Raw genomic sequence first — 17496 nt, 5'->3', positions numbered from 1 at the left:
AATTTTTTTCTTGTGGTTGATTTGAGTTTTATAGCGTTGTGGTCTGAAAATATGCACGGTATGATCTCGATCTTTTTGTACTTACTTAGGGCTGGTTTGTGTCCCAGTATATGGTCTATTCTGGAGAATGTTCCATGTGCACTGGAGAAGAATGTATATTCTGCTGCTTTAGGATGAAATGTTCTGAATATATCTATTAAGTCCATCTGATCCAGTGTGTCATTCAAAGCCATTGTTTCCTTGTGGATTTTTTGATTAGATGATCTGTCCATTGCTGTGAGTGGGATGTTGAAGTCTCCTACTATTAAGGTATTACTATAAATGAGTTTCTTTATGTTTGTGATTGATTTATATATTTGGGTGCTCTCACGTTTGGCACATAAATGTTTACAATTGTGAGGTCTTCTTGGTGGATAGACCCCTTGATTATGATATAATGCCCTTCTGCATCCCTTGATACAGTCTTTATTTTAAAGTCTAGATTGTCTGATATAAGTGTGGCTACTTTGGCTTTCTTTTGTTGACCATTAGCATGATAGATGGTTCTCCATCCCCTTATTTTCAATCTGAAGGTGTCTTTAGGTCTAAAGTGGTTCTCTTGTAAACAGCATATCGAAGGATATTGTTTTCTTATCCATTCTGTTACCCTATGTCTTTTGACTGGAGCATTGTGTCCATTGACATTTACAGTGAATACTGAAACATGAATTTATTGCCATTATACTTGTAGAGTTGGAGTTTCTGGTGGTGTTCTCTGGTCTTTTCTAATCTTTGTTACTTTATATATATATATTTTCATCTTTTCTCCCGTCAGAGAGTCCCCCTTGAAATTTCTTGCAGGGCTGGTTTAGTGGTTACAAACTACTTCAATTTTCGTTTGTCTGGGAAAATTTTGATCTCTCCTTCTATTTTGAATGACAGCCTTTCTGAATAAAGAATTCTTGGCTGCATATTTTTCTGATTCAGCTCATTGAATATATCCTGCCACCGCTTTCTGGCCTGCCAAGTTTCTGTGGATAGGTCTGGTGCAAACCTGATCTGTCTTCCCTTGTAGGTAGGGACTTTTTCCCCTTGCTGCTTTCATGATTCACTCCTTGCCTGAGTATTTTGTGAATTTGACTATAATATGCCTTGTTTATGGCCGGTTTTTGTTGAATCTAATGGGGGACCTTTGTGCTTCCTGGGTTTTGATGCCTGTGTCTTTCCCCAGGTTAGGAAACTTTTCTGTTATGATTTGCTCACATAACCCTTTTACCCCTATTTCCTCTCTTCCTCTTCTGGGACTCTTATGATTCTGATGTTGTTCCTTTCTAATAAGTCACTGATTTCTCTAATTCTTAAATTGTGCTCTTTTACCTTAATCTCCCTTTTTTTCTGCTTCATTATTCTCTATAAGTTTGTCCTCTATAACGCTGATTCTCTCTTCTGTCTCATCCATCCTTGCCACCACTGCATCCATCCATGATTGCAGCTCAGTTATAGCATTTTAACTTCATTCTGGCTATTTTTTTTTACTTCTTTTATCTCTGCAGAAGGGAGTCTAATCCAGTTTTGACTCCAGCTAGTATTCTTATTATCGTGATTCTAAATTTTGTTTCAGACATCTTGCTGGTATCTGTCTTGGTTAAATCCCTGGCTGTCATTTCTTCATGCTCTTTTTTGGGGAGTGAATGCCTTCGTTTTGTCATTTTGAAGGAAGAAAAGGAATAAAGGAGGTAGAAAAATGAAAATGACAAAATATTAAAATTAAAGAAATATTAAAATTAAAAAATTAAAAACACACACATACACACAAAAATCAAATAAATGATGCTAAATTCTATATGTGTTTTGTCTCAGTGTTGAAAGTGATTTGACAGATTAGAGAAAAAGAAAAAATAAAGAAAAAAAGAAAAAAAGGAGGGGAAGAAAAAAAATTAAAAAATTGAAAAAAGGAAATCATTTGAGAATTTGAAGAATGAATGCGCTGAAGTAGATGAAAATGAGATGATGGGAGTAAAATGGAATTTGAAAAAATATATGAAAAAGTAAATAATAAGGTAGAAAATTAAAGAAAATTAAAAAAATTAAAAATAAATATGAATATTTTCTTTTTCTGTATTCAAGAAAAGAAACAAAAGAGAGAAAATAGATTTTAAAAAAGAAAAAAAAGGAAATCGTTTGAAAATTTGAAAAAGTGATTACACTGTAGTAGACTAAAATAAAGTGATGGAAGTAAATAGAATTTGAAAAAATTTACATAAAACAAAAATATCATAAAAAATTAAAGAAAAATATATTTTTTTTAAAAGCTGAACTTTTTTTATTTTTTTTATTTTTTTTATATATATGAAATTTATTGACAAATTGGTTTCCATACAACACCCAGTACTCATCCCAAAAGGTGCCCTCCTCAATACCCATCATCCACCCTCCCCTCCCTCCCACCCCCCATCAACCCTCAGTTTGTTCTCAGTTTTTAACAGTCTCTTATGCTTTGGCTCTCTCCCACTCTAACCTCTTTTTTTTTTTTTTCCTTCCCCTCCCCCATGGGTTCCTGTTAAGTTTCTCAGGATCCACATAAGAGTGAAACCATATGGTATCTGTCTTTCTCTGTATGGCTTATTTCACTTAGCATCACACTCTCCAGTTCCATCCACGTTGCTACAAAGGGCCATATTTCATTTTTTCTCATTGCCACGTAGTATTCCATTGTGTATATAAACCACAATTTCTTTATCCATTCATCAGTTGATGGACATTTAGGCTCTTTCCATAATTTGGCTATTGTTGAGAGTGCTGCTATGAACATTGGGGTACAAGTGGCCCTATGCATCAGTACTCCTGTATCCCTTGGATAAATTCCTAGTAGTGCTATTGCTGGGTCATAGGGTAGGTCTATTTTTAATTTTCTGAGGAACCTCCACACTGCTTTCCAGAGCGGCTGCACCAGTTTGCATTCCCACCAACAGTGCAAGAGGGTTCCCGTTTCTCCACATCCTCTCCAGCATCTATAGTCTCCTGATTTGTTCATTTTGGTCACTCTGACTGGCGTGAGGTGATACCTGAGTGTGGCTTTGATTTGTATTTCCCTGATAAGGAGCGACGTTGAGCATCTTTTCATGTGCCTGTTGGCCATCCGGATGTCTTCTTTAGAGAAGTGTCTATTCATGTTTTCTGCCCATTTCTTCACTGGGTTATTTGTTTTTCAGGTGTGGAGTTTGGTGAGCTCTTTATAGATTTTGGATACTAGCCCTTTGTCTGATATGTCATTTGCGAATATCTTTTCCCATTCCGTTGGTTGCCTTTTAGTTTTGTTGGTTGTTTCCTTTGCTGTGCAGAAGCTTTTTATCTTCATAAGGTCCCAGTAATTCACTTTTGCTTTTAATTCCCTTGCCTTTGGGGATGTGTCGAGTAAGAGATTGCTACGGCTGAGGTCAGAGAGGTCTTTTCCTGCTATCTCCTCTAGGGTTTTGATGGTTTCCTGTCTCACATTTAGGTCCTTTATCCATTTTGAGTTTATTTTTGTGAATGGTGTGAGAAAGTGGTCTAGTTTCAACCTTCTGCATGTTGCTGTCCAGTTCTCCCAGCACCATTTGTTAAAGAGGCTGTCTTTTTTCCATTGGATGTTCTTTCCTGCTTTGTCAAAGATGAGTTGGCCATACGTTTGTGGGTCTAGTTCTGGGGTTTCTATTCTATTCCATTGGTCTGTGTGTCTGTTTGTGCCAATACCATGCTGTCTGGATGATTACAGCTTTGTAGTAGAGGCTAAAGTCTGGGATTGTGGTGCTTCCTGCTTTGGTCTTCTTCTTCAAAATTCCTTTGGCTATTCAGGGCCTTTTGTGGTTCCATATGAATTTTAGGATTTCTTGTTCTAGTTTCGAGAAGAATGCTGGTGCAATTTTGATTGGGATTGCATTGAATGTGTAGATAGCTTTGGGTAGTATTGACATTTTGACAATATTTATTTTTCCAATCCATGAGCATGGAATGTCTTTCCATTTCTTTAAATCTTCTTCAATTTCCTTCATAAGCTTTCTATAGTTTTCAGCATACAGATCCTTTACATCTTTGGTTAGATTTATTCCTAGGTATTTTATGCTTCTTGGTGCAATTGTGAATGGGATCAGTTTCTTTATTTGTCTTTCTGTTGCTTCATTGTTAGTGTATAAGAATGCAACTGATTTCTGTACATTGATTTTGTATCCTGCAACTTTGCTGAATTCATGTATCAGTTCTAGCAGACTTTTGGTGGAGTCTATTGGATTTTCCATGTATAATATCATGTCATCTGCAAAAAGCGAAAGCTTGACTTCATCTTTGCCAATTTTGATGCCTTTGATTTCCTTTTATTGTCTGATTGCTGATGCTAGAACTACCAGCACTATGTTAAACAACAGGCATCCCTGTCGTGTTCCTGATCTCAGGGAAAAAGCTCTCAGTTTTTCCCCGTTGAGGATGATGTTAGCTGTGGGCTTTTCATAAATGGCTTTTATGATCTTTAAGTATGTTCCTTCTATCCCGACTTTCTCAAGGGTTTTTATTAAGAAAGGGTGCTGAATTTTGTCAAAGGCCTTTTCTGCATCGATTGACAGGATCATATGGTTCTTCTCTTTTTTTTTGTTAATGTGATGTATCACGTTGATTGATTTGCGAATGTTGAACCAGCCCTGCATCCCAGGAATGAATCCCACTTGATCATGGTGAATAATTCTTTTTATATGCCGTTGAATTCGATTTGCTAGTATCTTATTGAGAATTTTTGCATCCATATTCATCAGGGATATTGGCCAGTAGTTCTCTTTTTTTACTGGGTCTCTGTCTGGTTTAGGAATCAAAGTAATACTGGCTTCATAGAATGAGTCTGGAAGTTTTCCTTCCCTTTCTATTTCTTGGAATAGCTTGAGAAGGATAGGTATTATCTCTGCTTTAAACATCTGGTAGAACTCCCCTGGGGAGCCATCTGGTCCTGGACTCGTATTTGTTGGGAGATTTTTGATAACCGATTCAATTTCTTCGCTGGTTATGGGTCTGTTCAAGCTTTCTATTTCCTCCTGATTGAGTTTTGGAAGAGTGTGGGTGTTCAGGAATTTGTCCATTTCTTCCAGGTTGTCCAATTTGTTGGCATATAATTTTTCATAGTATTCCCTGATAATTGTTTGTATCTCTGAGGGATTGGTTGTAATAATTCCATTTTCATTCATGATTTTATCTATTTGGGTCATCTCCCTTTTCTTTTTGAGAAGCCTGGCTAGAGGTTTGTCAATTTTGTGTATTTTTTCAAAAAACCAACTCTTGGTTTCGTTGATCTGCTCTACAGTTTTTTTAGATTCTATATTGTTTATTTCTGCTCTGATCTTTATTATTTCTCTTCTTCTGCTGGGTTTAGGCTGCCTTTGCTGTTCTGCTTCTAGTTCCTTTAGGTGTGCTGTTAGATTTTGTATTTGGGATTTTTCTTGTTTCTTGAGATAGGCCTGGATTGCAATGTATTTTCCTCTCAGGACTGCCTTTGTTGCGTCCCAAAGCGTTTGGATTGTTGTATTTTCATTTTCGTTTGTTTCCATATATTTTTTAATTTCTTCTCTAATTGCCTGGTTGACCCACTCATTCGTTAGTAGGGTGTTCTTTAACCTCCATGCTTTTGGAGGTTTTCCACACTTTTTCCTGTGGTTGATTTCAAGCTTCATCGCATTGTGGTCTGAAAGTATGCATGGTATAATTTCAATTCTGGTAAACTTATGAAGGGCTGTTTTGTGACCCAGTATATGATCTATCTTGGAGAATGTTCCATGTGCACTCGAGAAGAACGTATATTCTGTTGCTTTGGGATGCAGACTTCTAAATATCTCTGTCAAATCCATCTGATCCAATGTGTCATTCAGGGCCCTTGTTTGTTTATTGACCGTGTGTCTAGATGATCTATCCATTTCTGTAAGTGGGGTGTTAAAGTCCCCTGCAATTACCACATTCTTATCAATAAGGTTGCTTATGTTTATGAGTAATTATTTTATATATTTGGGGGCTCCGGTGTTCGGCGCATAGACATTTATAATTGTTAGCTCTTCCTGATGGATAGACCCTGTAACTATTATATAATGTCCTTCTTCATCTCTTGTTACAGCCTTTAATTTAAAGTCTAGTTTGTCTGATATAAGTATGGCTACTCCAGCTTTCTTTTGGGTTCCAGTAGCATGATAAATAGTTCTCCATCCCCTCACTCTCAATCTAAAGGTGTCCTCAGGTCTAAAATGAGTCTCTTGTAGACAGCAAATAGATGGGTCTTGTTTTGTTATCCATTCTGATACCCTATGTCTTTTGGTTGGCGCATTTAATCCATTTACATTCAGTGTTATTATAGAAAGATACGGGTTTAGAGTCATTGTGATGTCTGTATGTTTTATGCTTGTAGTGATGTCTCTGGTACTTTGTCTCACAGGGTCCCCCTTAGGATCTCTTGTAGGGCTGGTTTAGTGGTGACAAATTCCTTCAGTTTTTGTTTGTTTGGGAAGACCTTTATCTCTCCTTCTATTCTAAATGACAGACTTGCTGGATAAAGGATTCTTGGCTGCATATTTTTTCTGTCTAGCACCCTGAAAATCTCGTGCCAATTCTTTCTGGCCTGCCAAGTTTCAAAAGAGAGATCAGTCACGAATCTTATAGGTCTCCCTTTATATGTGAGGGCACGTTTACCCCTTGTTGCTTTCAGAATTTTCTCTTTATCCTTGTATTTTGCCAGTTTCACTATGATATGTCATGCAGAAGATCGATTCAAGTTACGTCTGAAGGGTGTTCTCTGTGCCTCTTGGATTTCAATGCTTTTTCCCTTCCCCAGTTCAGGGAAGTTCTCAGCTATGATTTCTTCAAGTACCCCTTCAGCACCTTTCCCTCTCTCTTCCTCCTCTGGGATACCAATTATGCGTATATTATTTCTTTTTAGTGTATCACTTAGTTCTCTAATTTTCCCCTCATACTCCTGGATTTTTTTATCTCTCTTTTTCTCAGCTTCCTCTTTTTCCATAACTTTATCTTCTAGTTCACCTATTCTCTCCTCTGCCTCTTCCATCCGAGCTGTGGTGGTTTCCATTTTGTTTTGCATTTCATTTAAAGTTTTTTTCAGCTCCTCGTGACTGTTCCTTAGTCCCTTGATCTCTGTAGCAAGAGATTCTCTACTGTCCTCTATACTGTTTTCAAGCCCAGCGATTAATTTTATGACTATTATTCTAAATTCACTTTCTGTTATATTATTTAAATCCTTTTGATCAGCTCATTAGCTGTTGTTATTTCCTGGAGATTCTTCTGAGGGGAATTCTTCCGCTTGGTCATTTTGGATAGTCCCTGGCATGGTGAGGACCTGCAGGGCACTTCCCCTGTGCTGTGGTGTATAACTGGAGTTGGTGGGCGGGGCCGCAGTCCGACCTGATGTCTGCCCCCAGCCCACCACTGGGGCCACAGTCAGACTGGTGTGTGCCTTCTCTTCCCCTCTCCTAGGGGCGGGATTCACTGTGGGGTGGCGTGGCCCGTCTGGGCTACTTGTACACTGCCAGGCTTGTGATGCTGGGGATCTGGCGTATTAGCTGGGGTGGGTAGGCAAGGTGCACAGGGGCAGGAGGGGCAGGCTTAGCTCGCTTCTCCTTAGGTGATCCACTTCAGGAGGGGCCCCTCTTCTGTGGTCCTCTCATCTGTGCTTGGGTCTGGTGACTCCGTTCTGCTAATCCTCTGGCGGTTTTCTGGGTTATTCAGGGAGGTGTAGGTGGAATCCAAGTGATCAGCAGGACGTGGGGTGAGCCCAGCGTCCTCCTACGCCGCCATCTTCCCTTGAGCTCCGAAAAATATTTTTAATAGAAATTGAAATTAAAAATGAAGTGTTTCTGCATTCAAGAAAAAGAAAAGAAACAAAAAATAGAAAAAAAGAATAGAAAAAAAAGAAAAACGGAAATTGTGTGAAAATTTGAAAAGGTGAATACACTGAAGTAGATTAAAATAAAATGATGGAGGGGCGCCTGGGTGGCGCAGTCGGTTAAGCGTCCGACTTCAGCCAGGTCACGATCTCGCGGTGCGTGAGTTCAAGCCCCGCGTCAGGCTCTGGGCTGATGGCTCACAGCCTGGAGCCTGCTTCCGATTCTGTGTCTCCCTCTCTCTCTGCCCCTCCCCCGTTCATGCTGTCTCTGTCTTAAAAATAAATAAACGTTGAAAAAAAAAATTAAAAAAAAATAAAATGATGGAAGTAAAGTAGAATTTGTAAAATTTACACAGAAGTAAAAATGTGGTAATAAAAATTAAAGAAAAATATTTTTTTTTTAATTTTTTTTTTCAACGTTTATTTATTTTTGGGACAGAGAGAGACAGAGCATGAACGGGGGAGGGGCAGAGCGAGAGGGAGACACAGAATGGGAAACAGGCTCCAGGCTCTGAGCCATCAGCCCAGAGCCTGACGCAGGGCTCAAACTCACGGACCGCGAGATCGTGACCTGGCTGAAGTCGGACGCTTAACCGACTGCGCCACCCAGGCGCCCCAAGAAAAATATTTTTAATAAAAATTGAAAATAAAAATGAGGTTTTTCTCTTTCTGTATTCAAGAAAAAGAAAAGAAGTATAAAAGAGAAAAAAAGGGAAGAAAGAAAATTGAATAGATGGACCTGCTAACAGATTGAAGTAGGACTGAAATTATTTCGTTTTTCCCTAGAAGTCAGTCTATGTAGCACTTTATAGTCCATAAACTAAGCCGGCAGTGAGACTTGTGTTCTTGAAAGTGAAGTTGGCCCAGGTGGGCGGATCTCAGTGTAACGGCTCCGCTCTCCACTAGATGTCGCTGCTAGCCTACTGGGGCAGATTGTTGCCATGCTTGTAGACGCGTATGCACATGCGTGGGAGTGGTGAAAATGGCACCACCCAGCTACCCATTCTGTTTTCCCGGAGTAGCAATCACGTACCCATCCTCTGTCTTCAGGTTTCGTCCACTCCCTGCTTTTCCACTCTCCATGACCAGGCCCCAGGCAGTACCTTCTCCCAAGTTTTGTCTCAGATGTGGCTGTTTTCTCTGGCCCCTTATTTCTGAAGGACTGCGGTTTTGACCTGTTCTGCCCCTGTGCTAGAGGGTCTCACCGAACAATGGCCGAATGAGCCATGGCCAAATTTTGGCTACACCCAGGAACACTTGCTGGACCCTGCTGCTGCCGGTGTCACGAAACTGCTGCCGGTGTCACGAAACTACGGCCAGATGCCAGCCTGCCCCAGAAAAAGTTCATGAGATAATGTAGCAGCAGCGTTTGAGAGATTATGGAAAATCACAACACACATCTGGCACCAGTCTTCACCCTTAATGACCTTGTTCCAGCACTAGCGAATGTGGCCATTTTCTGGGGTCTGCTGGGACCAGGTGGCTTCAACAGTCTCAACGGAATGTCCTTCCAGCAGTGGAACCGCTTTTCCCCCTGTGGCCTGAGAACCTCCCGGACCCCATTCTGCTCCTGGGGATTTGCCCTTCCTACCAGAGCACTGCCAGGTATTGAGCTGTGGAATTGCAGACTGCTCTCCCCTTGTTTACAGTCTTAATGGAATTTAAACCCTCTCCTTTCTCCTTTTTCCTTTCTCCCTTTTTATTTTAGTCACTGCAGCTGTTTCCAATTTTCCACTTTTTCTCCAGCTGCTTTTGGGGAGAGGTGATTTTCTGTATTCTCTCCCCCCACCCCCATCTCCGTCCTCTCTCCATTCACTAAAGCACCTCCCTTCCTATACCTTCTCACTCCCCAAGTTCACTTCTTTGTGCTGCATACCTGCTGAATTCTGTAGTTCAGGTTGTGCAGATTGTTGTGTTAATCCACAGGTGTGTAGGATGGTTTAGTTTTGGTCTGGCTATATTGCATGGATGTGAGACACACAAAAGACTTCCATGCTATTCTGCCATCTTGGCTCTTCCCTCTATCATTTCTTGAAAGTGAACTCTAACTGAAATTTAAATAAAAACTTAAAGATAACACAAAATATGGGGGGAAATACAAAAAGAAAAAAGAAAATAATGCCATAGTGAAATGTCATCTTGGGCTTGCTAGAAGGCTTGAAAAAGTCAACATTTAAGAAATATTTGTGAAGATATAAAGCAAAGGAAACTCTGTTATATTATTGATGGGAATGTGCATTTGTGCAGTCATCTTTGGAAACAATATGCAGGTTCCTCAAAAAATGACAAATAGAACTACCATATTTTCCAGCAATCCCACTTGTGAGTGTTTATTCAAAAGAATTATAATAAGATTTCAAAACAATGCCTATACTCTCATGTTTATTGCAGTGTGATTCAAAATAACCAAGATAAGGGAACAAAATAAATGTCCATTGAAAGATAAAAATAAAAGAATTCTGTTTAAAGGACCAAAGGTTATCAGTTTTTCCAAGTCTTGCAGTACACTTTGGGAAGACAGTTTTTGCAGACTGGTTCTAATAAATATGTTTTGTGAATTTTAGTGTATTTTTCTTTGCAAATGCAGGTACACTTTGAGTGGCTTGGTGTGGCTTGACAACAGGTTTCTCTCTACATAAGTAGCATCCTCATATACATGATGACTCAGAACATACAAGTATACACCTATACTGACTTTGATAATGCCTGTTAAATCCTAAAATATGATAGTTGCCCTACCAACGTGTGGTAAGCAAAGGAAATAATGGAAAAACAGAATGATATACTATGGTGTCATTTCTAAGTACTACATGGAAAACAAGTGGAATATTACCGCATTTCACAACACACACTAATGAACTCCTGCTGGCCTGGAGATCAGATGTGAAAGGCAAGGAAGTAAAACAAACAGAAGATAATTACATGTATTTATGTGCATATGTATATTATTCAATTCAGATGCATTTTTAAATCTGCATATAAGCCATAAACTATGCAAAGAAACATGGCCAGAGTTGATAATTGAGCCTATGTCTGTCAAGCTATAGCATTCATGGAATAAAACAATAAAACAATATAGTTTTGACTATATATTTATTGTTCATTCAATCACCAAACATACATTGAACACCTATTACGTGCCAGGCTGGGGCATCAAGCATTAAGTGATGACCATGAACATCCTTTTTCATTAATCTCATCTACAGGGAGAGAGCCTGACACAGAGCCTGAACTCGCAAACCACAAGATCATGACCTTGAGCCGAAGTCAGATGCTTAACCAACTGAGCCACTCAGGCACCCCAGTAGGGTCTGTTACTATTTTGCTGGGCCCTTTCTTCATTTATGATCCAAATAGTGACCTCTGGACTCCTTGGAAAGCCGTACGATAAAAATAATTTCTTTCATCTTTCTCAATCCCTACTTTCTTTAAAGAGGCTTTTATTTTTTTATTACCCTGGCTAAAATATTCTGTTACATTCTCTCTTGGTTCCTTGATTATCTTTATCACCGAAATAACTATGGGTATATAACCATTTTTAATCTCTTTGTTTGTCTTTCAACTGCAGTAGCCTGACCTCCAGGAGGACTTTGCCTCTCAATGTGAACAGTACCCAGTAAAATGTCAGGCACGTGAGAGGCATATGTAAAAATTTGTTGAATTAATTATTGATTGTAACATTCTTTGACTCCCATTTCCTATTTATTAAATAGCATCTTGACCCATGTCATAACCCAACACAGACACAAAAACTGGCAGAAATCGTGATGAAAACAATAAAGACAAGCCAAAATATTCTAAGGTCTTAGAGGCAATTGACCTCCTGCAACGTCAGTGGACTAAAATTAAATGCTTTTTTAAAGGTTTTATTTATTTAAATTCAAGTTAGTTAACATACAGTGTAGTATTGGTTTTAGTAGTAGAACCCAGTGATTCATCATTTATAGAAAACACTCAGTGCTCATCCCAACAAATGCCCTCCTTAATGCCCATCATTAAGCTCATCCCTCTACCCACCTCATTTAGCTCATTTAGCTCATCCCTCATTTAGCTCATCCCTCTACCCACCTCTCCTCCAGAAACTGTCAGTTTGTTCTTTGTATTTAAGAGTCTCTTATTGTTTGCCTCTGTCTCTCTTTTTATTTTATTTTTCATCCCTTTCCCTTATGTTCATCTGTTTTGTTTCTTAAATTGCACATATGAGTAAAATCATATATTTGTCTTTCTCTGACTGACTTACTTTGCTTAGCATAATACACTCTAGTTCCATTCATGTTGTTGCAATATCTTCTTTACCACATCTTCTTTATACATTTATCAGTCGATGGATATTTGGGCTCCTTCCATACTTTGGCTATTGTCAATAATGCTGCTATAAACATTGGGGTACATATGTCCCTTCAAAAGAGCACACCTGTACCCTTTGGATAAATACCTAGTAGTACAATTTCTGGGTCATATGGTAGTTCTACTCTTAATTTTTTGAGGAACCTCCATACTCTTTACCAGAGTGGCTTCACCCCTTTGCACTCCTACCAACAGTGCAGAAGTGTTCCCCTTTCTCTGCATCATTGCCAACATCTGTTGTTTTGAGTTGTTAATTTGAGCCATATTAAATGCTTTTTTAAAAAAGGCCTTCAAGAGAGGACAGAGTGTGGCTTTCAATGAGTCATAGGTTACACAAAACATGGTTATCTGCTAATTTCTTGGATTTGTTGCTACATTCCAGAAAACAAAACACAGAAGTATGGTTGAAAGAGTATTGTACCTGGAAAAAATAAGAGTGTGACCCAAGTTATGAGGTCATGGGCATTGATTCTTCATGTGTGCCAGGCTGAACATCTGTAAAAATAGAATTCACCTCCTTCTTAGGACACAAAAATCAATAAATCACTAGAGCATAGCCAACACTTTATTAAAGACTTGCAATGCATTCTGAATTTTACATGCATAAGTGTAAATACAGTGACAAAATCTCAGCAAGGTATTATATGAGTAGAGAGGATCAGGAATGTAAAAGGCCCTTTGCAAATTGTCTACTCCAAACGTGAAGGTGGTATTAGAGAGTGCTATGGCTACATACTTCCTGAATAATTAACTTTTTCTCATTTTGTTGATACATAGTTGACATATCACATTGTATTAGTCCCAGGTGTACAACATAATTGTTTGATATACATATATATTGCAAAATGATAACCACAATAAGTTAGTTAACATAAATAACCTTATGTAGTTATTAATTTTTTTCTTGTGAAGAGAACTTTTAAGATCTGCTCTTTTAACAACTAACAAATGTACAGTATTGTTAACTATAGTCACCATGTTTATATTACATTCCCAAGACAAATTTACCTTGCAAGTATAAGTTTCTATCTTTAACCGTAATATACTTGTTATTGGCTTTTGTTTAAAGAGTCAAGGCTAAGCTTCCAGAAAATTGGGGGATCTCAACACCTTGTGAGATAAACAGAAGTAGCATCAAGTCACTGATTATGATTCTAACATAATAATAATTTAACAGGACTTAGCAAAGAGCCTCTCATACCCTAGTCACAAACACTGAGAATATTTTTTATTTTATTATGACAGAGGAAAGAGAAAGAAGGCATGGGAAGGACAGAAAGAGAGGAAGAGAGAAAGAATCCCAAAAAGGCTCAGCACTACCAGTGCAGAGCCTGATGTAGGGCTTGAACACAAACCATGAGATCATGACCTGAGCCAAAACCAAGAGTTGGAGGCTGAACTGACCGAGCCACCCAGGCGCCCCAACACGGAACATATTCTTAAAGCATTGGGGTTCAATAATCCATGTACTTCAGTTTAACATTTTAAAACTCATTTCTGTTCAATGACAAGTGAGAAAATTGTAATCTGAAGATATATCACTTCTCAATGACACACAGTAATAAAAAGTGAATCTCAACACAAAAGTAGGACTCCCATCACCCAGCCCATGCCCTGCATCTTGTGTCTATATCACCTCTCAATCTGTAGTACAAATGGTATCTAGTTTACCTACTCAGAAGAAGATTCTTCTTCTCAAACGTCCTCCTGAATGAATCCTTGACCTCTTTGTTTCTCAGGCTGTAGATAAGTGGGTTCAACATGGGGATCACGGCTGTGTAGAACACAGAAACCACTTTATTGATGTCCAGGGAGAAACTAGAACTGGGGCGTACGTAGATAAAGAAGAGTGTCCCATACAGGATGGAGACAGCAGTCAGGTGTGAAGAGCAGGTGGAGAAGGCTTTGCGCCTCCCCTCAGCAGAGCGGATCCTCAAGATAGTGACCATGATGTAAATGTAGGAAACCAAGATGATCACACCACTGAGCACTCCTAGAGCTCCAGCCAAGATGAAAAGTAAAACCTGATTGACCTGAGTGTCTGCACATGCCAGGGAGAGAACAGGAAGAAGGTCACAGAAGAAGTGATTGATGGTATCTGGACCACAGTAAGGCAGGCAAAAGGCAAACGTCGTATGCGTTATGGCGCTTATAAGACCCATGGTATAAGGCCCTACCACCAGCTGCACACAGATTCGCCGGGACATAATGAGTGTATACAACAAGGGCTTACAGATGGCCATATACCTGTCATAAGCCATGGAGGCCAACAGAAAACACTCTGTCACTACAAACTGACCAAAAAACCATAACTGGGCAGCACAACCCAAGAAAGAGATTACTTTTTTTTTCACAAAGATGTCTGTCAACATCTTGGGACCAATGACAGAAGAGGAGCAGACATCCACAAAGGACAAGTGGCTGAGAAAAAAGTACATGGGAGTGTGGAGCCGGGAATCCATCCAGATGAGGGTGATCATCCCCACATTTCCCAGAAGAGTGACCAGATAAACCAAGAGAAACATCACAAACAGAACAACCTGGTGCTGGAAGCAATTTGTTAAGCCCACAAATAAAAACTCAGTCACCAAAGTTTGATTCCTAAGTTCCATTTCTCTGATTTAATCTGTAATGAGAGAAAGATTTTTCATTACAATTAATTTATACTTAAATTGTTTTTAAAAATGAATTTAACTTCTTTGGGGCACCTGGGTAGCTGGTAGTTGGCTAAATAGTTGGCTAAGTAGTTGGCTAAGTAGTTGACTAAGTAGTTGGCAAAGTGTCTGACTCTTAATTTTGGCTCAGGTCATGATTTCATGGTGCTTGGATTTGAGCACCTAGTCAGGCTCCAAGCTGACAGCATGGACCCTCCTGGGACTCCCTCCCTCACTCTTGGGTGTGCACCCTCTCTCTCAAAATAAATAAATCGATGTAAGAAAATGAATTTAACTTCCAACAGTTTTCAAGTTCATAGGGTAGACTGAGAGATCACACTCTTGACTTCTACCTCCAAATGGCCATCCTCAGTATTTGCTATCTGTGTGATACTAAACACTGAACCTCTCTCAGCACTTCAGTTTATTCCCGATCACAAGATTTTGAAGAAAATGACAAGTTTAGACTGAGATGTGACCTTTGGTGACCTTCTAAAGCAAGTCCTCTAACTGTGCCAGATCCCATTTTTTAAAATTCCTACATTGCACAGAGTATCCTTTAAGAAACATCTTCTAGACAAAAAGCATTATGTGAATTTTTTATGAACTCAGGCAAATACCTTACCTACCCTAACTCTAGGTTCAGGGTATTAGAAATGTAACTTCTTTGCCGATTCATTTAGACTCTAGATAAACAGACTCAGTTGTGGTGTGTAAAAGACAGACTTGTGATTCCAAAAAGGAGGGCAAGCTCATACCTGGGAGGATGGCTTTGACCAGGGATTAAAATCTTCCACAGGATCTCCTTGGTGACACCTTACAAACAGCTACATTCCTCCAGTCATTGGTGGATGTACCCATTAATCTCATCAAAGTCCATCAAATTTGTTAGTTCATCAAAGAATAAACTAGTTCTTAAATATCAAGTAAGTGTTGTAACCAATTAAGTACTAATAGGAGCTGGGAAAGAAAATCAATAATTTAGGGATGAAAAGGACACACATGAGCATTTATCCCAAAGAAATGAAAATTTATGCCCACACAAAAGCATGTAAATTTTGTTGACACAAGCTCTATTCATAATGGCCAGATATCTGGAACAATGCAAATTCCTACCATACATAAATGGCTAAAAAATCTGGAATGTCCATACCGGGGAATACTATTCCGTAAGAAAGAGGAAAAAATATGATACAGATACAAGCTTGAATGGGTCTCGAGGTCATTACACTGAGTTGAAAAACAGCCCATCTCAAAGTTCAGAACTCTATTTTTACATTATCTTCTCAAAATGGTAAAATTATAGAAAGGAAGAACAGGTTAGCAGTTGTCTGAGATTGGGAAAGGCAGGGAGGGTGAAGGTGAGACTGTAAAGGTGTAGCACAGGGACATCCATGTAGAGTTGGAAGAATTCCGTACCTTGATGGTTGAGTTGGTTAAACAAATCTCTCTCCACACGAAGTAAAATGGTATAGAGCAATCCACACATCACACCAATCTCCATTTCCTGTATTTGATGTTGTGCTATAGTTGGTAAGATGTAGCCATTGCGGAAACCTGTGTGAAGGGGATGGGATCCTCTCTGTACTACCTTTGAAGCTGCTTATGAAAATTTATCTCAGAATAACACTCTTTTATAAAAGAAAAGGGGGGGGGGTGAATGAACGGGAAGTGAGAGAAACATGAAGTAAGGGTAATACCCAAAAGAAACAAGAAACTGAGGAAGACAAATGCACATTCTGGACGTTGAAATAATCATAATGATTACAACAGCACAATCACACAAAAATACCAATGGGCTGTGCAGCAGGAGAAGTATCGACAGAAATCTAACATTTTTCCCTGGTAAGAAAGCTTGAAAGGGGTTTTGCTTAACAGGAAGTTGAATAACAGGAAGTAATGAAATGAAAACCCACTCCTGTTGTCCCAGAAACAATGGAGCTTGGAAAGGAAAGGCCTGGTGGGACAGAATTTAAGAATAGTCAGAAAAGCTATACTGTAGTTAGTGACATGTTTCCAGAAGTTAGTATTTTCTAAACATGCAAAGCCAGTGTGTATTTGCTATTTGCTCAAAGAAGATATAAACAAAGTGTTTTCAGTGCCACAGTAGATTTGGGTTATGAAAACATTTTATGAGGATGAAAGTAGAATTTCCCCATCTATGATCTCAACCAACTCAAACTATCGTGTGAAAACAATAGTTTCTGAGTGTCAAAATGCATATTGCTTTCTTTTTTCCAACCTTGCTTAATGCAAAAATGCTAGCATAGAGCCATCGTGATCCTAGATATGCATGTGACTTAGGGTAAGAGCAGCATGGAATTCAGGTCAGCAGATTCAGTGGTTTGTTTTCTACTTCTAAAACTCCATGTAGGGCAAGTGAAGAAATTAAAAGCCAAAGAGGCCAAGGCCTCTTCTTCGTTCCCATGAGCGTCCCATTAGCCATAAATCTTGCAGCATATTTCACTATCTCTACGCCAAACACAAAATTCAACCAACATGTTCATTCAAGTTAGGTCATTTAAAGCAAGAGACATGGATGGAATATTTCACTTGCATCAAATTATTCTTCGTGGTAAGCTTAGAGATGATGCTTTTCCAGACATGTAAAATCATTTT

At 39.0% G+C, this 17496-nt stretch overlaps 1 protein-coding gene across 1 annotated transcript; it reads right to left on the bottom strand.

Moving 5' to 3' along the window:
* Positions 1-13890: 13890 nt before the first annotated feature.
* Positions 13891-14835, bottom strand: LOC125177027 (olfactory receptor 1002-like). Its single transcript, XM_047879036.1, has one exon. It carries the CDS (start codon positions 14833-14835, stop codon positions 13891-13893), a length of 945 nt encoding a protein of 314 aa, XP_047734992.1.
* Positions 14836-17496: the final 2661 nt, after the last annotated feature.

Source organism: Prionailurus viverrinus, chromosome D1 (assembly GCF_022837055.1).
Source record: "Prionailurus viverrinus isolate Anna chromosome D1, UM_Priviv_1.0, whole genome shotgun sequence".
NCBI classification, from domain to species: domain Eukaryota; kingdom Metazoa; phylum Chordata; class Mammalia; order Carnivora; family Felidae; genus Prionailurus; species Prionailurus viverrinus.
Note: the sequence above shows the minus strand (reverse complement) of the source record. Positions and strands in the feature narration are given on the sequence as shown.

Excerpts from the sequence above, each read along its gene's own strand:
- LOC125177027 (XM_047879036.1), bottom strand. The coding sequence starts at position 14,835 with ATGGAACTTAGGAATCAAACTTTGGTGACTGAGTTTTTATTTGTGGGC.